Here is a 22,287-nt window from a genome sequence, read left to right as displayed (position 1 = left end):
CATACCATCTTGCTATTAAAATAAATGGAATAACAATTTTATTTTCTAGTTAAATCTACATAGCGAACGGTAATACTTTCTTTGGAATAATATTTATTTGGAATGATTTATGTAAAAATACTAGCAATAATTCATCACTACTTCTTTTTAATCATTATAATTATAATTCATAATTAATATGAAAGTGACAAGATAACAATCATACGCATGTTCCGCACTCATACTATTGGTATACAAAAAAATTATTACATACTATTTCATACATCTTACTATGAATATTGCAAATTATAACAATTGCTATACCGACGTAATTATCAGTTATAATTAATATCCATTAATAAAGATGAGCATATTACTATTATTTAGCATGAAAAAAAAAAAAAAAAAAAAAAAAAATCAATTATTAAAAATAATTTCAAACAATTTCAACATCTCTAACTTTAGTCCTCTGTTCATTATTAGCTGACGACAATGGTGGCTCATGAATACTCTTGTCACTGGGCTTAGTAATACGTTCTAGACAACTCGTTAGACCAGTAAGTAGGCAGTGAACTATAATTATAAATCCAATACCACCTAATGATACTAATAATGAGATACCTGGTTTTTTCCAATCTAGAATTTTGTAAATGTAATGAAAGCCTTTCCTATCAAGGCCACCAGCAGAGTAATAAATAACAGAAAATATTAAATAAATGATAATAACAACGACAGTCCACCAAAAGCAACGCAACCGTATCGTTACGGCACAAATAAATAAGTCTACTATTATAAGTATACTGTTAAGAGCATGTTGCATTAAATTAACACTGTCCACGAAGTGAATTTTTGGATCGTAAATGGCAATCCAGTAGGCTACTGTAACACCAATAGCCAGCGATGCTGTCACGCTGTATAAGAACCAGTAACTTTTTTCCAAGCAGGTGTACTTGATATTGTATGGATTAAAGTCAGGATATCGTTGATGTAACCATCGTCTTGTTACCAGCGTTGCACCAAGTATCGTCTGGGCAACTCCAAAAGTTAAATGCCAGTTTGTTAAATAAGCAAACCATTTACGAGATCCATATTTGCTGGCTAATGGGTCAGCGCTTCCTATCTCCCATACTGAACAAATAACTATTGAAATCCAACCAAAACTCATGAACCAACGATAGTAGACATACCACCAGGGCGCGTATGTTTTGAACCTTGATTCTGTAAGCAATCTTGGATGCGGAGGTGTCTGCTTTGTTTCTAACCATGCTCGACTTATTTTCCGACACCATAGTTTGTTCACCATCGCTCGACGTCCTGAAAAAAATGTTTTTGACTAAGTAAAGAGATTTTTATTCACTGTTGTATATTATTAGACTAGTTGGGTGTCAATAACAAAAACGAGAATTTTTTTTAAAGGCTTGCTGTTATCTGATAAGAGATTATTGTCTGAAGAAAAATAAACGGTGTAAGTAGATGATGTGTAAATGAGATTAATTTGAGCTTGTCAATTAAAATTAAATATTTACAAAAGAGATTGGGGTAAATAGAAATCTTACGAGTACATAGTTGGATTAACAGAAACCATAATTCCTTAGTGGATAGTTTCAACATTCTGAATTATAACAGAAAGTTTATTGTCACTTGGTAGGTGATTATGTAGATCTGTTGTTAGTCTACATATTTCTTAGGTCAATACAATAAATACATTTTTAATAGAAAACTTTGGGATACTGAAGAACAATCACAGCCACGTTTTTGATTATTTTTAAATGTCAACATTTCACAGCTGACATAATATCTAAACCCCAGTGTCCTCTGGTTGAAACTATTGGAACTACGGCAGGTTATTAAATTTCGCGGCAAGTTTTTATAAACATTTATAACATTTATTAGCTTTGTGTTAAAGTTTTTTTTTTTTTTTTTTTTTTTTTTTTTTTTTCAATGGATGACAAGTTAATGACTGCGATTATTTCAATTGATTTATTTATCCTTCAGAGCATGTAAATTTTAAACTACGCTCCGAAAAAGTTATTTCTTTCAGCGTGATTTATTTATTACTGATAAGGTAAAAGTCTCAATTTGTGAATATAGATATACAAATACATAGAGTGTCATAAACTCGTACGTGATCATCTATTGGGGCTTTTACCTTAAAGTATTTTTTTTTTTTTTTTAATATTTTATGAGGTTAGAATTTTTAAACTAAAAAAATTCTTACATCAACGATAAAAAAACGGTGAATAATGCTTCTGTTTAGAAAAAAAAATCTTATGATTAACTTACATAGTAAGTGATAAAAAAATTTTGTTTGCAGAAAGTTAAAAATAAATTTTCATAAGCAATTGCAAGAATAATCTGCTTCAATAGAACTTGTTATAAAATTTTAGCGATAAAGTTTTTTTTTTTTCATTGAAAATATTCAAAATTATAATAATAAATTGTTGTGATCTAAAGTTAATAAATTATTTTTAATGTTTTTAGGACAAGGTCGAATTTTATAAGTTAACAGTGCATTAAAAAATTAAAAGGTATCAAGTCAGGTTCACAACATAATTTTTTTAATCGAGGTCGGGGCTATCATCTAATAAAGTTAATTGAGTTCCAATACTAAAATTATTGGACATAAAAAAAATAATTTCTATATTTTTCGGTACCAAGAAAGATTATTAATAATTTAAAGGTTTTAAAAGTCAAAACATTTCTATTACCCAACAAATATTTTTCGCTGAATTTCTACCTCGCCGAATATTGCAATTATCCTAATAACAATGATTATAGCTTGTATTAAAGGGTAAACCGAAAGAATATAACGGATGTGGTAAGTATTTTTGTTAAACAATTCTCAATTTTTTTTTAGCACAATTTTCAACCACTATTATTCAAGTATAGCGTGACACTGCATTACTAAACTCATTAAATTATTAAACGAATCAAAGATCAGATCACAGACTTTATCTATATATCTATCTATCGTAAATAACTTCGTAAGAATTTTCATTCTTTCACAAAATAAATTTATAGACTTATCTTTTCAGGCTGTAAAGATACACTGAGTATCTATCACTTGTTCACGTTTTTCCGGTAAATTACACGTTTATTTATTCAAGTGAATCATTGTTTACCGTTGAAATTTTCATTATCATTGTATAATGAAAGAAAAACTCTTTTGAATACGTTCAATGAAAAAGGAATCTTATTTAAGCAGCAAATTGAATTCCCGGAAAAAAAAAATTGTTTTATCTATATAAAAAGAAGTTCAATGAATGCGGTGAGAATCATCAATCAACTATTTAAATTTAAGAACATGTAGTAGTTCTTAAATAGATATTACAGGAATAATGTAATTCAATTAAAGAAGAATTATATTAATGACAATGATAAATTTATAAAAATAACTACTTCAATAAAACCTAAGTGTATTAATAGAAATAACGAGACAGAAAGAAGTAATTAATAATGATGGTTTGCGGCTCTGAGGTTCACACGACGCGCGACTCACGCCACAAATGTATGTATCAGAGGTCGTGGTCATACGGTCAATCAATCTATACTAATTTAACGTTAATTTGTGACAATCTTGTCTTTATTATTATTAACATTCGGTCGCGTGAACGCAGGTAATTCATATTCATATTTGTATGGAATTTTTGGATTTAAATTATTTGTCTCGCGATCTCTATTTTATAAATTTTCTAATTTATACTCCTATTGTACTCAACCTTATCTTTACTATAAATTTATTACTTCTTCAATTTCGTCTTCTTGTCCACTTGACTTCACAACAAATTTTTATCTTTATTGTTTCCGTGTCAATTTAACTATTACATTTTTTATCAATTTCTCTACTATACAACTGTACGTAAACAAACGAATTTTTATTATTCTTGTATTACTTCATTTATCAAGTACGATTTAAAAGTACATTTACTTTAGTTTATCACAACTGACCTGGTATACCTGTGTCTATTCAGTGATTATTAAGTTATTTACAATAATTGAACGGAACAACCTTTTATAAGCTATAACTTCCCCTTTTTTCTTTCGGTACTCTTTAAACAACTTCCCCTACTCTTTCATTCTTGTTCACATTTGATCTTCAATACTTGTTATACGTACTAAAAAAAATATATATATTACCATAATTACTGTAAAATATTATATTAAATATTTATAAACTTAATTTGCCGTCATTCAATTTTATTGCGTATGTATTTAAGAATAGAAAAATTTGTCGCTTGAGAATAATAATTAGGTCATAATAAACGGTTAATTTTAAAAATTTTTGTCAGTAAAAATCTATTGGAATTTTTAAAAATAATAAAAAAAAATATTATAGGATAACAATTTAATATGTAATTAATGAAACTTCATAGATTCTTATCTTCAAATAAGTAATTACACAAATTATAAGTTATAAACTACAACTAACAAGATTTAAAGCTCATTATCTCCTTATCATTACTTCAAGATTATCTTAATGAACAAAATTAAAAAAAAAAAAAAAAATACGAATTGTAAAACTCGTGTTGAAGCTTTTGGGGAATTCAATTCATTTTTAAAGTATATATTAAAACATGTTATTGTTATAGATTAAAAAAACTTTATCAAATCGTGCGATTTTACTATCAAGCCGTCAGCATTTTCGTCACAAGGAAAATTAATTTCACGTTTATTTCTTCTCACTTACCGGTTGTTAGTTTAATAAAATTTAAAAGCAAATAACAAAAAATTAACTGTCAGCGAATAAATTGCTGTGTGCGTAAAGTAATAAATTTTTTTTATCGATTATAAAAATATAAAAAAATTCAATAAATAAGTTTCTTCATGCAATAATTTATAAAATAACAATAAATCACGCACCACAAAAAAACGTTGATAAACAAAAGCTATCCTCTTTTTTTTTCTCAGTTGGATTAATACATAACTGTACAGAACTAAACTCAGACGTATCGATATGAATCCCAGGTGGGATTTGTTGTTGCTCGTTAGACTGTCTCTCCATGACTACTACCAATTTAAGTCTGAAGCCCCTATAAGTATGTAATATAAAGGCCTATACCCTCCCTTCAGTAGGTATACATTATACAGTACATAGGTATGGTTTACCGCCATGTACTGTATGCGTAGACTTAAAATCAATAATAACAATATTAGCGATAATATTAATTCATATTATATTATATTACCCCCATTAAAATACGTCAGATCGTTGACATTAAGGACCTGGTCAATTTGATTTGATTGATTTCTTCTTTCAATAGGTCGATGGACCTTTCTCAGTATGCACGTTGATGCACTGTAATTATTTAACGTACACTCCATCTCACCATGTGCAAGTGGACTAGACGCATTATTTTATTATTCATTATTTTTTATTTTACAATTATTGCTATTATTGTTATCATTTTTATAACTTAACAATACAATACTTAAATAATAATAATAATATGCCTTATATTCGAGTTACTTTTTCCGTCAAGGACTGCGTTTAGTTGATAACGAATAGTCAGCAATTTATTTTGTTTATTTTTATTAGTGTTAGTAGAATTTTTTTTCTTTCTAAATAACAATTATTTTTATTTGCTTGCATAAATATTGTTGTTAACATTTTATTACTGCCTCTTAATTCAACACTACTCTAGATATTTTCAAATAATTAATTTGAATTTTTTATCGTCTTCTTAAGTTTCAATTGTTCATTTTTTAATTTTATAATCTGATATAAATTTTAATTTATTCAATAGTAATAATAAATTTTTATTAATTAAAATAAGAAATTTAATTTAATTACTTTTTTTTTCAAGCAGAAGAAGAAGAAGAAAAATATGTATAACCGATGTATAAGGAAAAAAATAGATTGGGATAAATTTATTTTTCGACGCGGAAGCGAAGAAAAATATTTAAAAATTATGTCAGTGGAAAAAGTGAAGAACCAAAATAATACATTTAAGAAAAATACAACAATCATGAGGGTAGAGTATGTGTAAGCTGAACACGTGAACTAGGATTTTATAAATATATCCACTGAGAGAGTGAGAAGACTACGTATACTCCAGCTCTCTACAACCCATCGGGTTTCGTGCACCAAAAATAATCAGAACGAATACGAATGGCTGTAGCCAATGTTTTACTGGTGGTCAAAAAGCAATGACAATGATACATTGTCGATCAAAAATACCAGTTATTTTAATTAACTTTCATTAATTAAGTTATTATTAATAAAATTATTGATGGTAAAAAAATTAATTACGTTGTGGTGTTATTTATTATGTATTATCTGCTGAGATACTTTTTTTTACTAATAATAGCCGGTGTTTGTCTCGCTCGCAACGCACATATGTAAGTAAATATATTTTATTCCCTTTTATTTATAAAACATTCACTGAAAAATAATAAATTTTTTTTATTTTATTATTTTAGCGTCAATCGGTGGGCAGAAAATCTCGGTTCTGAATTATGGGAACTAGCAAACGCTGTCGCTCGTCCAGATGAGCTCAAACTCGTACGTCACATTATTTTTTTATTGGACCTGCAGTGATAAAATAATAACCGTAAAATTAGTTAACGTTACTCTTAATCTTAAATTGTTTTATTTTCTGGTTGCAATATTTATAATGAAAAAATTAGAGAAGAAAAGATTAGTGATTGCCAATCATAATTATAGAAAAAATAATTTTAATTGACCTTATCAATTAGTATGTCACGAAATTAATTAATCATATCGGGGTTAAGAGTGATGGGAGGTCATCAGACTATCAATTATTTTTTTTCGTCACTAACAAAAATAATAAACATACGATAATGATTAATTGTGTGCCGCGTACTTAGCTACACACTGCATAAATATACCACAAGATTTTTATTGTTATTATTTAATACTATTTTTATTTAATGTTCACTTTCAGAAATACAAACTAATGAATGCACGTGTTGAGGATAAATCCGGAGAGGAACTTATCGATATTATAAGTGAGAGCGTAGGACGTATGCTAAGGCGTAAAATGGATGCAGTTAGATGTATTCTCAAGGTAGCTGAAGATGCTGCCGAGGAATACAATGCTACGGCAGCTGGATTTAATATCACGTATGTGTCGGGTAAATACAGCACGATTGAAGATGAAGATCCTCCAGATATTCCTAAAAATATGAGAAAAAATGCTTCTATTTACAGGTATTTTATTTATCAATAAGATCATAATTTACAAAGTTATTAATCATTAATTATTTGATTCGATCCGTAGGAGAATAGAGTTGAATCCAGACTCTCACTTTTATAATATCCCAGTGAATACAAATTTTTCGTCAGTTCACATCCCTACAAATGTTTACGACCTTTCACCAACAGTAAAAAATACAATAAAATGGTCAGAAGCTTTGAATGACGTATTTCGCCAAAATTACCGATCAGATCCAGCGTTATCTTGGCAATACTTCGGATCGATGACGGGAATTCTCCGGCAGTATCCCGCCATGCAGTGGAAAACGACTGAAAATGATCTTGAAGTGCCAGATCTTTACGACTGTCGAATTCGCAGTTGGTACATTGAAGCGGCTACTTGCAGCAAGGATATGATTATCCTCGTAGATGCCAGCGGAAGCATGGAAGGAATGGGTTATACTATTGGTTAGAGTTTTTACTGTGTCATACTATCTAATTTTATTTTTCTATAAATAAGGAATTGTTAATCATTTGGTACTGAAATGGAAATAATTATGATTACAGCTAGAGCAGTTGTTAATTCTATTCTGGATACTCTTTCAAACAACGACTTTGTCACTATTCTACAATACAACAACGAAACAGACCATGTAGTTCCGTGTTTTGAAGACAAGCTTATTCAAGCAACGCCAGAAAATTTAGACACATTCAGAGAATATATGAAAGACTTGGATCCTTTGGAGAATGCTAATTTGACGGATGCGTTTACACGTGCATTTGGAATTTTGAAGTCGTATCGTGAGACTCGAGGATGCGGTCCAGAGACACCTTGTAACCAGCTTATAATGCTTGTCACTGACAATGTTGCTTCAAATATATCCGAGGTCATTATTAATCATAATTCTTATCACTATCATTATAATTATATAATTGTTACATTCTACTATGACCGATCACGCGACAGTTTTTATCTAATGAATCATATACTTTTTTATTTTTATATTCGTCTATTGATTTTTTATCACCTTTATCATTGGCTTTTGTTTTTGTTATCTTTTGTATTAGTAATTATTTGTTTTGACAAATAGGTTTTTGATTTGTGGAACCGACAAGAAAATGGAACACGTATTCCAGTGCGTGTCTTTACATATTTACTGGGAAAAGAGGTCACTAATGTACGTGAAATACAATTGATGGCATGTGAAAATCGCGGATATTACACACATGTCCACACTCAAGAGGAAGCGCAAGAACAAGTACTCAAATACATCCCAGTTGTTGCACGACCTTTAGTTCTTCAAAGTTACCATCATCCAGTTGTGTGGACTCATGCTTACACTGACGTTTCGGTAAGAATTTATGAAATGTGCTGATGTCCTGGCGCGACAATGAGTTGCGGAATACATATTTATATAATTCTTCAAGCGATTCAGCTAATTTAATTGATTATGCTATTAACAGAAAAAAATAACTCAATGAACACGAACTATCATCTTAAAAAAAATTATGTTAGTAATAAATTAATATTATTATTTATTATAAATTATAATATTAGTATAAAGTAATTCGTAGAATTGAGTCTTGCGTGCATTGCGCGTGTCAAAAAAAAAAAATAATAAAACGACTATAATAAGAATGACGACAGACCACCGCATAAGGGAATTGAATTACAAGATAACAAGTAATTTTATGTATCATAATCAAAAGCTAAATTTTTTTTATCACAAACTTTTGACGTAAGTTGAAGAAAAAAAAAATATTAATTTAAAAATTTTTTTTTTTTTTAATTATTCAACTAATTATTTTGTTTTATTGTATTATAACTTATTTTAATAAGTAAGAAAAATAAATAAATAAATCCCATTAGAATCCAGCACTTGCCTCGTGGCTGTGGCTGGTGATGGACCACCCGGAGCAAAAGTCACGGCTGCAGAAGTACCTCGAAGGGAAACGTGAAGGCGTGAGAATAAATGAAGATGCCATCTACATCAAGCAGGTTTTAATTAATTACCCCGAAAGATTTGTTTGTCCAAGTGTATTTTTGACACTTATCCTTTTAGGTGCACACACGCTTGGTGGTTTAGATAAATAACTAGTTATCACAGCTCCTTAATTTATTAATTTACCGTTAGATTAGATTAAATCCTTTCTAACGTAATGATTTTTTTATTCCACGCACTTAATTAATTTCCAAAGCACACAGAGTTACATCTCAAAATAAGTACGATTGAGATTTCCATTGGTTGTAATGTTATAAAAAATTAATTTTTAATTAATTAATAGTGACAATAAACATTTATATTTCACAGCGAGCAAAGGGTGAAGATCCACGACTGGATGCGGGACTTTTTAATTCAACTTTGTGGCAAGAGTATCGGCTCCTTACGTCAGTAAGTATCCCAGTTTTTGATCGAAAAGGAAACCGTAATAATGAAACAAAACAAGCAAATTTACTGGGTGTTGTTGGTACTGATGTCCCAATCGAGTCGATACAAAAGCTAACATTACCATTCAAACTTGGCGTTAACGGGTACGCATTTATCGTCTCCAATAATGGGTACGTAATATTACATCCTGATTTACGTCCAGTTAGCGAAGGAAGACTGAAGCGCAACTACAATAGCATTGATTTGACGGAAGTTGAGATACTCGATGACGGACGGAAGCCTAGGTAAATTAATTGTTATTGATAATTATTTATTTAAAAAAAAAAAAAAAAAAAAAAACAATCAATTACGGTTTTTTTTGTTAATTTTTAGGGATCCAGGAACGGAAATACTTAATTTACGTCAAGCTCTAGTGGATCATCAGTATGGCAGTATGAAAGATGTTCCTGTTAAATTTCACTATGATGACAATAGAAGAGTTATGTTAGAAAAACGGGATTATTATTTTGCACCATTACCTGGCACGCCGTTTGGTATTGCCGTTGCGATTCCTAATTACGGAAAAACTTGGATTAAGGTAATATTAAAAATCTAGTTTTCAAAATTAATTAATCAATTATTTTTGAAGTAATATTTGTTTAAATTTATATTATTCAATACACCAGGTTACTAATGAGATTGAAAAAAATCGTCAAGCAGGAATTAATGTTTCTGATTTTTTTTTAAACGACCGTTGGAGAGTACATCCAGGCTGGGTTTACTGCAGATATCATTATCTAGAAGGTCATGAGTTCCCGAGTCCTGAAGCAGAAGTCCGTTACTTCCTCGGGCGACTCGGTCAGCCAGGTTGGAAATGGTCTGATCAGTACACGGCTTATGATATTAGTATGGAAGAAGAAGAAGAGCCAGACTGCGGAAGACAAGTTTTGGAAGATGATGATTACTACTGCAATGAAGAACTTATGCAGTTGCTGGTATTTGATGCGAAAGCCACGAATCAAAGTTACTCTGGAGATTTCAGGTACAAGGATGAGGACTCTAAAAGACTTGCGGAACTTTACAAAGTATTCTTGAGATTCGTGGCAACGCAGAGTGGCTTAACAAAGTGGCAGTACATTGAGTCGGATTATTTGGAGGAAGTTAGAGATCCATTGGAGTTTGGTGATCTTCATAGACGCGCTGTCAATGAACCGTGGTACAAGGGAGCTATTTTTCAACATCAAATCAATCCGAACAGTATTTTACTGACAGGTAATTTCAATGAATTTTTCTCTTTGGTTTTGTTATTTCTTCTTTTTATATTTTTTTTAATTTTTAAATTTAGTACCTTGGAATGCTGGACCTGAAGCTACAGTAACAGCTTCAATGGCAATATTTCCACGTGACGGAGGCAAAAATGCATCGGCAGCTGTCGTTGGTTTTCAAATGCCCATGACGGCGTTCTATCAAAGATTCATAGATATAACTTCAGTAACAAGTAATCCCGATATGGATTGTTCGCACGCTTGGATAGACTGCTACCTAATCGATCAAAATGGGTTCGTTGTCGTATCAGAAGCACACAACGACACTGGTCAATTTTTGGGCGCTGTCGAGGGTGCTGTTATGAAATCGATGGTTATTCAAGGTTTTTACAAAGCCGTTGAAATTTATGACTATCAAGGTTTATGTAAAACAATTGTATGTTTATCCATTTTTTTTTTTTAACATTTAATTTTTTGGTAACAAAAAATGATCATTTTTATCCAGGCGCTCGAAGGTGCAGCAAGTTTTTTGAGTAATCCTTTTACCAATATTTACAATCTCATTACTTGGTTTTTTGTACGTACACTCTGGATAATGTCGCAGTTTGTAAATATACCCGAGACATTTGCAAGGGTGCATTCGGACGAAGACCTACCGGAGAAACCAAAGCCACCGCATGAAATAGAAGTACCATTTTCGTGTGATTTAAAAAGAACTCTGTATATTATGAATCAAACGTTGGCTGTGAATCAGATAACTAATAAACCAGAACAGTGTTCACGCCCGTTTTTCGCTCAATTAGTGAGTATTTTTTTGTTTTTTATTTTGATGTTGATTAATTAATTATTTTATAAAATTTAAAATATTACAGGTACCTAATACAAATCTTCTTCTCGTAGTCGTCGACACATTGTATCCCACGTGTTACGAGCGCTTAGAAGTACTGCCCGTTCAAGTAGACCCTAGTGAATATACAAATGACACTGAACCAGAACCATGTCACAAGAAAAAATTAAATGATTTGCCTCGAAGACGTCTTGAGAAATGTTTTACCGAGCACCCAGAGGAAGATGAAATAGACCAATGTGGACGAGGAACAAGACTGCATAATTCAATTCATATTAATATATTATTATTATTTATTCTAGTCACTCTTAAAATTATTTTGTAAGCCCTTGCGAGTGGTAAATTTTATTCAAACTAAATTTAAAAAAGTATTTTTACTTAAAATTATATTGACCTCAGTTGAAATTTAATTTTATAATTAATTATTAAGTGTAAGCTTTTTATGTTGATCCGATCATCTGCGCTGTCCCCTGCGTAACATTTGTTGTATCAGCTGTGCTCTTCAGTAAAGAAAAGTTACACAAAATACGTCGGGCATCCCCCAATGCATATTGTTACACGCGCAAGCTCGGAAAAACCGACCCTGTGATCGATAATGGAGTTGGGGAGGCCACACCGTGCTCCTCATTCTGTCATATCACTGTTCAGTTAATACAAGTCACACATAAAATATCTCCAGTGCTCTTTTTTCATCATAACATTTATCATTATTCTTCTTCTTATTATTAAAGTTAATATTACTATAATTTTTTTAATTTTATCATCACTGTGGCAATTTTATTAAAATAAAATATTAGTTTAATTAAAAATAACTAAAAACAAAAAGAAATAATCAAAGTGGTTATCAGCAGAGGGATGAAGGAATGCTTACTGCCCATTTTATTTGTTCTAATTGTATTTTCAACTCCAGGAGAAACCGATATCGTCTCTTTTGCTACGTAAGTTACGGTGTATATGATTTTTATATCGTATTATAAAAAAAAAATGTAACACGAATTATTGTAAATAACTGAGTGATTGTAAAACTTGTTGTGATTGTGGTGCTACTGATACATTTTAAGTAGATTATCAAGGGATTACATGACACGTGATCAGTGAAATTCTTAATATAAAAAAAGATCAAAGTTTATATCATACTGACAATTTATTATTTTTATAATTGTCACAACTCAATGTTTTGATTTCCAGTTTCTATTTTTATAAATATTCATTAACTGCGTTGTATTTTTTTTGACAGTGTGAAGACATGGGCGCACAAACTTGGCTTCGAACTCTCACAGCTGGGAAAATACGTGACGAATGTTCAAAAATTCGAAGAGAGTTACAAACAGGCTGACGTTAAAGCACATGATGGCAGTGCTCTTGTCCATGAGATTGCCAAAGATATTAAAGAAATGATGGAGTCTAAAATATCAGCCATTAGAGTAAATATATTTATTTATTTATTTTAGTCTTTTTTTGAATAAAATCAATTGCTAATTACAATTATAATTATAATTTTGATTTATTTGCAGAGAATAATGGACATAGCAGAAACATCAGCATTGTCAAATAACGATGCAGTACCTGGGCAAGAATTCCAGTATGTCAACGCGAAGAATAATTCTATTGAATATGAATTCAGTCGACACTTTGGTGGCGAAGTAAATATCACTAAATCAGCAGTGCATGTGCCGACGAATGTTTACGATCGCGCGCCAGATGTAATCAGAGCGATAAAGTGGTCTGAAGAACTGGATCAAACGTTTATCAATAATTATGAACATGATCCTTCAATATCGTGGCAATATTTCGGTAGTGTTACGGGTTTCATGCGTCAATACCCAGCGACAACGTGGAATCCTAAGCCAGTTGACTTGTTTGATTGTAGGACACGTGGCTGGTACATTGAAGCTGCCACAAGTCCTAAGGACATTCTAATATTAGTCGATGTGTCGGGTAGTATGACTGGAATTCGACGTGAAATAGCGCGACACGTGGTCAATAATATTTTAGACACACTCGGGAATAATGATTTCGTAAACATTATTCTATTTTCCAATGAAACTCATGAGGTAGTTCCCTGTTTTAATGATACTCTTGTGCAAGCTAATTTGGCGAATGTTCGTGAATTAAAAGAAGCTATAGAAACTATTAAAACAGATAGGATCGCCAATTTTTCACTTGTATTGACGCAATCGTTTAGATTACTCGAGCGTTTTCGACTAAATAAAGAAGGAGCTGCTTGTAATCAAGCGATAATGCTTATAACTGATGGAGTACCATATAATTACAAGGAAATATTTCAAGAGTGGAATTGGAATAATACCGACGAACCAGACAAAATTGATATGCCTGTAAGAGTGTTCACTTATTTGATAGGTAGAGAAGTTACTGATGTCAGAGAAGTTAAGTGGATGGCATGTGCTAATAGGGGTTATTATGTGCATTTGTCTACTTATGCTGAAGTTAGAGAGCAGGTATAATTAATAATAATTAATTGACTAATTTTTTTTAACCTTTCGCAATGATTATTTACAATATTAATGATGAAATTTTTAATTATTATATTTTTAGGTATTAAATTATGTACCAGTAATGGCAAGACCTCTGGTATTACGCAAAGACGATCATCCAACTATATGGACACCAGTATACGCAGATATAACTGATCCTAAAATGACAGACTGGCTTTGGGAACAAAAAGAGTGTGAAAAACAAAAAGAATTATTCCTAGCTTATCGTAGAGATAGAAATTTATTCAATTCTAAAGATCAGAGAGATCGTCGGTTTGCTCATAAACCTAAAAAACAATATCATGATCATCAAGATCCTGATTTACAGGAGTATCAATTGATGACATCTGTCAGTATTCCTGTATTCGACCGAAGGAAAAATGCGGTAAGATTTGTTATAATTATTATCATTGTTTAATGATAAAAAATAAATTTTGGTGAGAATAATAACCAAAGGATGGATGAATGAAAGTTAAAGAATTATAATTATTTATAACTAAAGATATAAAAATGAGGAGATAGATATAAATAATTTGAAGAATATTTTGTTTGTATGCAAGTCCATATTTGTCCACAGAATATCACCGAGATGGTGCTGATTAAAGAAGCTTACTGGGTGGCTCAGACTAGAGAGGTTGGCAGCCAAACAAAAAACAACATTTTTTATTATATACATATATGCATAAACGTTCCCTGTCAATTTGAGAATCTTGGATTTTATTTTTTATTTTCATAGATATGGCGTGTAACCGACGAGCCTATAACTGTTCTCTCCTGTAATTAATGTCTGATCTACGTTGATAACTCAAATTTATTTTATTAAAACTAACAAAATCAATATGAAAAAGAGTCACGAAAATTTTTTAAAGGAATGAGGATCGTCGGCTACTTACGTTAATTATTTTATAGGTCTACGCTCGTCTTTCTGCTATCTTTTTTTTATTTATTTTTTTTTTTTTTTTTATTTATTTATTTAAATCAAATTTAAAATTAGTTATTTGTAATTAGGTAGGTTTAGGATTACAAAGCTAGTGATACCCGTTGTCAACGAGTAGAAGGTCCTGCCTAGATACTATTGGATTGAAGAGCGAATATGATATTTATTTTTAAAAAGCTCGAAGTGGTGATTGATTTTGCGAGATATTAATACATAATAAATATAAATAACGCAACCTTTAATGAATCACACTGATCGTAAATAAATAATAAGTTTTTATAAATGACTGATTGTTAGAAGTATTAGAATAATTTTAATTAATCTTTAATATACACATTAAGTTTTATAATGAGAGTGTCATTAAATAGATTTATTAATAATAGGATAGCGTCTGCTAATGATTTTAAAAAGTTGATATAAAAAGTAGATATTTATGTAATTAAGTATATCGAATTATTTTTAGTATTTATTATTAATTAATATTAAACGTACTACATTTAGATTATTTTTAAATAGACCAGTCTTAGATTTATTGTAATAATAGTTATTCATTAATATTAATTACAGTAGATTTGCTTAAACTAATAACACATGTAATTAAACAGTTGTTTTTATAGTTTAGTATTTTTTTTATTTTACTAATCTTTCAATTATAATTCCAGAGTAGAGTTGCTAATTTACTCGGAGTCGCTGGGACGGATGTACCGATACAAGAAATCCAAAAACTTATGATGCCACATATGGTAATTTTTATTTAAATTATTATCTGAAATTTAGCGTTCAAATATTAATTGTTTACTTTTAATTACAGTTGGGCGTTAATGGACATTCTTTTATCGTGACTAATAATGGTTACGTTCTCATTCATCCCGATCTTAGGCCAGTGGTAATTATTTTTTTATTTTACAAACAAATTACTTATAATAAAAAAAAAATTAATGAAAAAACTTTGATTAAAGTTTCAAGGCATACTAAAGCCATCATACAATGCTGTCGATATGGCTGAAGTTGAATTAATGGACTCGGGTAGAGGTCCACGTGAATTTGACGAAGGTATATTGACGGTAAGTATTTTTATTTATTTATCAAATTAATTATTTATATGGAAGTTTAATTAATTGAATCATGTTCAAGTTTCGGGACGAGGTTATTGATCAGTTGAACGGCAGTGTAATACTACACACGAAATATCACTACGACGACATGGTAATTTGAATATCATTAATATTCATATTATGTTTATTTTATTGATTATTTTTATTAGATAACTATATTGTGTGATGGTTTAATGGATGCGTTCTTATTTTTAGAAACGAGTCGGGAGAGTTAAGAGAAAATATGATTACACTGCTATTGATAATACGCCCTTTACATTGGTGGTTTCTTTGCCAGAACACGGTCACGGTAGCTATCGTGTTCATGCCACTGAAGAAATACATCGCGCTCATGTTAATGGTATTAGATTAATTACTTTAACCCCAATTACAAATTACAAAGCCGGGTAATTGATAAAGAAAGTGATTAAATTAAATGATTTATTTTATTTTAGGACAAAATGCGACAGATTATTTTGCGGATAGCAACTGGCGGATACATCCAGATTGGATTTATTGCAAGTAAGTTCATTAAATTTTAAGGTACCACTGACTTAAAAAATAATTTATAAAATTTTTCAATATAATTAATTACAGGTATCATTATGAAGATGCACATAAAGATAAATACAATTCTTCAGAACAATTGCTTGTGCATTTTTTGACACGTACCCGCCAGCCGGGATGGTTTTGGAGCGACAGAAAGTTGCCGTCTCAACCACCGGAATATTCTGTCTCTGGTTCTGCTAGTTCAGGATCACATTGTAAGAATTTTAATTATTTTTAATTAAAAAAAAAAAAAATTAATTAATAAATTAATTAAATGTAATTTTATTTTTTAGCTAATCCAAATACTTCGGATAAAAATTCATATTACTGTGATAGAGTACTTTTACAAAGTCTGGTTCATGATGCTAAGGTAACCGAATGGTTTGCAAACATCAACCAGACTCGCGAAGAAAAAGGGTAAGAGTTAAAATAATTAATGTAAAAGTACTTCCGCGTTTATATATTAAGAATTTTTATTAAAAACAACCTGCAAATATTTAGATTAATAAACTGAAATAGTGACAAAAAAATCATGTTAACTCGGAAATAATGAGTAAGGACAGTTTGGAGTCCCATCAAACACACGTCATTAAAAATTAACAATTTAATAACGTCGTGGATATTTGAAATAATATTTCAATTCAATATTATTATGAGTAACACACTTTTTATTTTAAAATATCGAATAGTCATTAATACACTAGAATGCACTTTTATTTACTAATATTTACAACTTTAACGCCATGCAGACCTTTAGCTAGGCTGATGAACCTCCTGCCCAGGTAACGCCTTCACATCGCACCTTATGTTTTTTAGTAATAATTTATCTTTATCATTAATAATTATTTATTCCCCTGATGACATCATTACCCAAATTTCCTAACTCCCTTAAACAAAATTTCTTTTTAATCCATCATCATCGTTTTACTCCTGGAAAATTTCCTGGATAATGATCAATATTCGATTGACTGAAGTACATGTATTATTTTACATCAGCACTCCATTATAAATATTATTTTCGTATAGAGGGTCCACCGCAGATAGGTTTCAAGTGTTTTTACAGGCTCAATAACCAAGTGATTCGGAAACATAATACAACTACCAAAGAAGTTAATTCATTTTATGTAGTAAATATATATTGGATTAATCGATTGATGTATTGTAATTCAGTTAACTCAACAATCCTCATTTCACAACAGACAACATTAATTCGACATTGAAAAATAAATTTATTAATTACTGATTCTATAAATTAAAAAATAAGTTCGTTTGTTTAATATGAATAAAAACTAATATTAGTTTCTTTGTAGGAAACAATTCCAACAACGTTTCGGATTTACACTTGCATTTATGGCAACTCACAGTGGCTTGACCAGATGGCAAGATTTTCCATTGGATGACTCGGAAGAATCTGCAACACCACCCCATGAACATTTTAGCAGACTATATCCACGTGCTATTGATGAAATTTGGTACAAGCGTGCTGTTGAGCAATACTATGTTCAACCAGACAGCTTTGTATTCTCGGTGCCTCTTGATGAAGAAGGAGCAGACAATACAACTCTCGTCACGGCTAGTCGAGCTATTTTTATAGGTAATTCATTAATCTATGTTTCAATAATTTTATTGTCATGATCATGAAAAAAATTTTTGTTTGATTAGGTCAAGGAAATGCCAAAGCTCCAGCTGCAGTAGTTGGATTTCAATTTCAGCATACAGCTCTTCGAAAACTTTTTCACAATATCACATCGACTTGCGACAAAGCAACGAATTGTCCTCGTAATTGTAATGATAGCAGCTTAGCTTGTTATTTGATTGATAATAATGGATACGTAATAGCTTCGAAACTTGAGGCGGATGCTGGAAAATTTTTTGGTCAAGTTAGAGGCCCTGTGATGAATAGCTTAGTTGATGAAGGTATTTTTAATAAAATTAGAGTATATGATTATCAAGGTGTGTGTTTTAAACAAATTGCAAATCCAAATTGCGGTAGTGTACTTTTTACGGTAAGAATTTTTTTCTATAAAAATTTATTTCATTCTTTAATAATTGAATAATTGAAATAATGATCAATATTTTGCAGCCCATAAGAATGATGCAAAAAGCTGCAAGTTGGTTGCTGGCTCAATTAGTATGGACATGGGCTAAAGTAGGATTTTGGCAATCTGATTATGCGTATGGACATACTTTTGATTATGAAAGCGAAGAAGAACATAGTCATAATGATTATGAAGATCATGATGACAGATCGTCGGAAGACAAAGGAGAAAAAACTTACGACGATCGAGTAATTATAAATAGAACTAAACCGCAATCTTGTGATAAAGAAGTTTACCTTTATTTATTGAAAAACGAGTCGACAAAGGTTTATGACGTCGACCTAGACACGGGTAAAGGGTGTACTCGACCGTACGTTGTACAACCGGTCGATTTCAGTAACATGTTATTAATAGTTGTCGATTTAAATTGTCCTAATACAGCAGAGCCGTATGTGGATATAGAACCTGTAGAAGTTATTTATTTCAATACCACACTGGCTTGCCAAAAAGCATCTACAAATATGAAACGGCGAAGACCGTTGTCTTGTATCAGAAACCATCTTCAAGAAAGTGAAATAAAAGATCAGTGTGGTCTCGCGTCGACGATAAGACCTAATTCAGGTCTTCTAATATCTATTATTTCGGTAATTACCATTACGAGGCTAATACGTACTTAAACATTTTTATTAATAATTGTAAGTATAATTATAAAATTAGATTTATAACTTTCCACAAACGGTTCAGAGCCGATGTCAAATTTTTGATAAGGTAAAATTAAATTTAATTGAACTTGTATTTATTGCGTCGATCGCAAGAAATATTAGTTGCTAAATTTGGATCCGAGTGCTTTTTGAATAAAAAAAAAATATAAATATATATTAATAATAATTGTTTAAAAAATTAAACGTCACGGTTTAAATAAATTAATGATGTACAGCGTAAAATATAAGTATTCTATAGAATAAAATTTACAAATTGTTGCACGTATTATGTATAAAAAAGGAAGTAATTTTGTGAACGCTAATGTAACTGTTAATTTTCTTACAAGAGTATATTATTAATTATAATTAAATTAAAATAATAGATAAATAAGAATAAAAATAGTGATTAATAATAATTAACAAATTTAAAGTCCGCCGGTCATAAAACCTGGTGTTTTTGTTAATCAAAGTACTTTAGTGTACTTATAAAAACAAAATTAATATTAATAATAATAACGATGATTAAACAAATCCTTCAATACTAAAATTTAAATGGACCATTAAATGGATATTCAATCAATTAAAAATAAAAAATGAAGATTGTACAGAATTTAAATAAAATTCCGTAAGTTTCTTAATGAATTAATTAAAGTATTAATAAATACATTTGTCACTTTAACTAATATTTTATCACGAGTTCATCGGATATTGCATTCTCAAATCAATAGATAGGATTTTATAATAACATAACTTTAAATAATATTAAAATCAATTAGTAAATAAATAACTACCTATGTTGATATTCTCACTTTGTAAATTCATCGATTTGAGATAACTAAAACTTAATTATTCTTATGATAAATAATTAAATAACAACTAATGTTAATTTTGTAAATTAATGTATCATAATATTTAAGACGGTATGTAAAATTGTGTGCCTTCCATTTAAAATTATGTGCGGCACGCGGTTAAACGATAATCTTGTTGTATGTTTTTCAAAATAAATCATTGGATCCTATTGTTGTAAATTAATTTAATAATTAACTACGCTATCAATACTATTATAATATAATAAAATATAAATTTTTAATTATAATTAACGACTTATTTATTTAAATTTACCTTATGTACAGCATTAAATAATTCATCACTATTTACACTTCTCAATAGCTTCTTGTAAAACTTTAAGCTGGAAATGATTTTGTAGCTTTTCCTGTAGATCTTTCAAGTCTTCACCACCTTCCATAAAAACCTTCAAATTGTGCATCGTGCCATTACTTATCCGATGATCCGTAATACGATCTTGACTGAAGTTATAGGTACGTATTTTTTCATTCCTTTGGCTCATACCACGTTGTTTTTTACGCATTGCAGCGGTCGTTGATTTTTGGTCATTCAATTGCATTTCATAAAGTTTCGATCGCAATTTAAGTAACGCTATCCTTTTGTTTTGTATCTGGGCCCGCTCAGACTGCGCTTCGACAGCAATTCCCGTTGGAAGATGGACAATCCTCACAGCAGACTCAGTTTTATTGACACTCTGACCACCAGCACCAGTAGAACGTTTTGTTTCTATTTTTAAATCTTTCTCCGGCAAATTGACTTCTAGTTCTGTAGGTTGTGGTAACACAGCAACAGTAACTGTAGATGTATGCACTCTGCCAGCTCGCTCTGTCGCTGGAATTCTTTGAACCCGGTGAACACCACCTTCATGTCTTAGTAATTCAAAAGCACGATCACCAGATACTAATATAGTTGCGTGTCTTATTCCATCGATTCCGTTTTCTTTATCAACACCCAGTGGCTGATAAGTGAAACCCAGGTACTCAAAGTATCCTTGATACATTTTAAATAAATCAGAACAAAATAACATTGCTTCCTGACCACCTACACCAGCTGTTATCTCAAATATAACATCCCGACAGTAATCTTTACCAATATTGTCAGCTAGTGCTTCTAATATTTCTTCATCTAGTTTATTCAAGCTTTCTTGATATGCAATGAACTCATCTTGGCCTAACTTTTTCATTTCTTCGTCATTTTTCCCTATAAATTAACACAATACATTAATTAATCATTCATTAAATATATTGCCTTAATTAGTTGTAAACAAGTTATAAAAAAGTAAGTTACCAAGTTCTTCAAGACTTTTGATATTTTCTTCAATAAGTATCCGGTTGTCTAATAAAGTAACTACCTCTCTTTGCTTAATAATCGTCGTCAACAGCTCGTCATCTTTTGATCGGACTTTATAGCTTTCGGTAAGAGATGTTATATATTTTTTAACATTTTTTTCAGGCAGCGCTAAATTTACTTTCGTACAAAAAGTATTGCATTCTAAAATTCTACTATTGAGGTTAATGTTAAAATTCGTCCTCGAATTATTAAAATCTAAAATTTCACGGGACCAACGTCGTCCGAATCTCCATCCATATACAAAAAATAACATTTTTGTAAATTATTTATTTACTCAGCAATTACTGTAAAAAAATAAGTATCAATTCAAAAATATAAATTTCAATGTCAACAACTTTTATTTTTTTATCATCTCTAAAAAACAGTTATTACTTACCCACAATTTAAAGTTTGTTGATAGAAAAAATATTTCTCTTCAATATTTTTTTGTGTTATCATTTGATTATTTAATATTATATGAGTAATTTATCAAAAAAACATTGTTAAATTTGTCTAGAATAGCTATTTTGCTCTTCGACTTTTTCATATTTCGTCCGTTTCAATTCCTTATTCCTCATTTTCTTTCATTCCTCCCTTCTAAGAAAATGTACAACTCGCGCTATTTTATTTGAAAATGTCGACTTTTGTTCCAGTTAAATTATTTACTTAAAATTAAAGATT

At 30.4% G+C, this 22,287-nt stretch overlaps 4 protein-coding genes across 11 annotated transcripts; 2 read left to right on the top strand and 2 right to left on the bottom strand.

Moving 5' to 3' along the window:
* Nucleotides 1-361: 361 nt before the first annotated feature.
* On the bottom strand, nt 362-5,316 carry LOC123266538 (protein rolling stone-like). Of its 3 annotated transcripts, none has more exons than XM_044730846.1 (2): nt 5,166-5,316; nt 362-1,293 (listed from the first exon to the last, which is right to left on the bottom strand). In XM_044730846.1, the coding sequence occupies exons 1-2, from the start codon at nt 5,299-5,301 to the stop codon at nt 416-418; spliced, it is 1,014 nt and encodes a 337-aa protein (XP_044586781.1). In that variant the 5' UTR covers nt 5,302-5,316; the 3' UTR covers nt 362-415. The 3 variants fall into 3 exon arrangements, with proteins under 3 accessions (XP_044586781.1, XP_044586775.1, XP_044586788.1); XM_044730840.1 differs by lacking the exon at nt 5,166-5,316 and adding an exon at nt 4,840-5,003; XM_044730853.1 differs by lacking the exon at nt 5,166-5,316 and adding an exon at nt 1,536-2,020.
* Nucleotides 1,260-22,269, bottom strand: LOC123266494 (peptide chain release factor 1-like, mitochondrial). Its single transcript, XM_044730748.1, has 4 exons — nt 22,004-22,269; nt 21,565-21,911; nt 20,554-21,477; nt 1,260-1,293 (listed from the first exon to the last, which is right to left on the bottom strand). The coding sequence occupies exons 2-3, from the start codon at nt 21,878-21,880 to the stop codon at nt 20,582-20,584; spliced, it is 1,212 nt and encodes a 403-aa protein (XP_044586683.1). The 5' UTR covers nt 21,881-21,911; nt 22,004-22,269; the 3' UTR covers nt 1,260-1,293; nt 20,554-20,581.
* Nucleotides 5,815-12,119, top strand: LOC123266244 (voltage-dependent calcium channel subunit alpha-2/delta-3). 3 transcript variants are annotated; one of them, XM_044730371.1, is made up of 13 exons: nt 5,815-6,318; nt 6,400-6,481; nt 6,885-7,150; nt 7,221-7,603; nt 7,703-8,022; nt 8,227-8,487; nt 9,006-9,134; nt 9,448-9,809; nt 9,898-10,102; nt 10,191-10,776; nt 10,850-11,205; nt 11,275-11,571; nt 11,642-12,119. In XM_044730371.1, the coding sequence occupies exons 1-13, from the start codon at nt 6,248-6,250 to the stop codon at nt 11,939-11,941; spliced, it is 3,618 nt and encodes a 1,205-aa protein (XP_044586306.1). In that variant the 5' UTR covers nt 5,815-6,247; the 3' UTR covers nt 11,942-12,119. The 3 variants fall into 3 exon arrangements, with proteins under 3 accessions (XP_044586306.1, XP_044586316.1, XP_044586324.1); XM_044730381.1 differs by lacking the exon at nt 9,006-9,134 and having other exon boundaries at nt 11,642-12,118; XM_044730389.1 differs by lacking the exon at nt 11,642-12,119 and having other exon boundaries at nt 10,850-11,188; nt 11,275-11,440.
* Nucleotides 12,148-20,449, top strand: LOC123266229 (voltage-dependent calcium channel subunit alpha-2/delta-3). 4 transcript variants are annotated; one of them, XM_044730336.1, is made up of 17 exons: nt 12,148-12,554; nt 12,854-13,040; nt 13,131-14,075; nt 14,173-14,496; nt 14,689-14,745; nt 15,711-15,791; nt 15,860-15,934; nt 16,008-16,112; nt 16,183-16,254; nt 16,359-16,503; nt 16,598-16,664; nt 16,740-16,906; nt 16,985-17,108; nt 17,441-17,473; nt 18,002-18,285; nt 18,354-18,697; nt 18,775-20,449. In XM_044730336.1, the coding sequence occupies exons 1-17, from the start codon at nt 12,472-12,474 to the stop codon at nt 19,405-19,407; spliced, it is 3,726 nt and encodes a 1,241-aa protein (XP_044586271.1). In that variant the 5' UTR covers nt 12,148-12,471; the 3' UTR covers nt 19,408-20,449. The 4 variants fall into 4 exon arrangements, with proteins under 4 accessions (XP_044586271.1, XP_044586289.1, XP_044586279.1 ...); XM_044730354.1 differs by lacking the exon at nt 14,689-14,745 and having other exon boundaries at nt 12,149-12,554; XM_044730344.1 differs by lacking the exon at nt 17,441-17,473 and having other exon boundaries at nt 12,149-12,554.
* Nucleotides 22,270-22,287: the final 18 nt, after the last annotated feature.

Source organism: Cotesia glomerata, linkage group LG1 (assembly GCF_020080835.1).
Source record: "Cotesia glomerata isolate CgM1 linkage group LG1, MPM_Cglom_v2.3, whole genome shotgun sequence".
Lineage (NCBI taxonomy): Eukaryota > Metazoa > Arthropoda > Insecta > Hymenoptera > Braconidae > Cotesia > Cotesia glomerata.
This window is presented reverse-complemented; position numbering and strand designations above follow the sequence as displayed.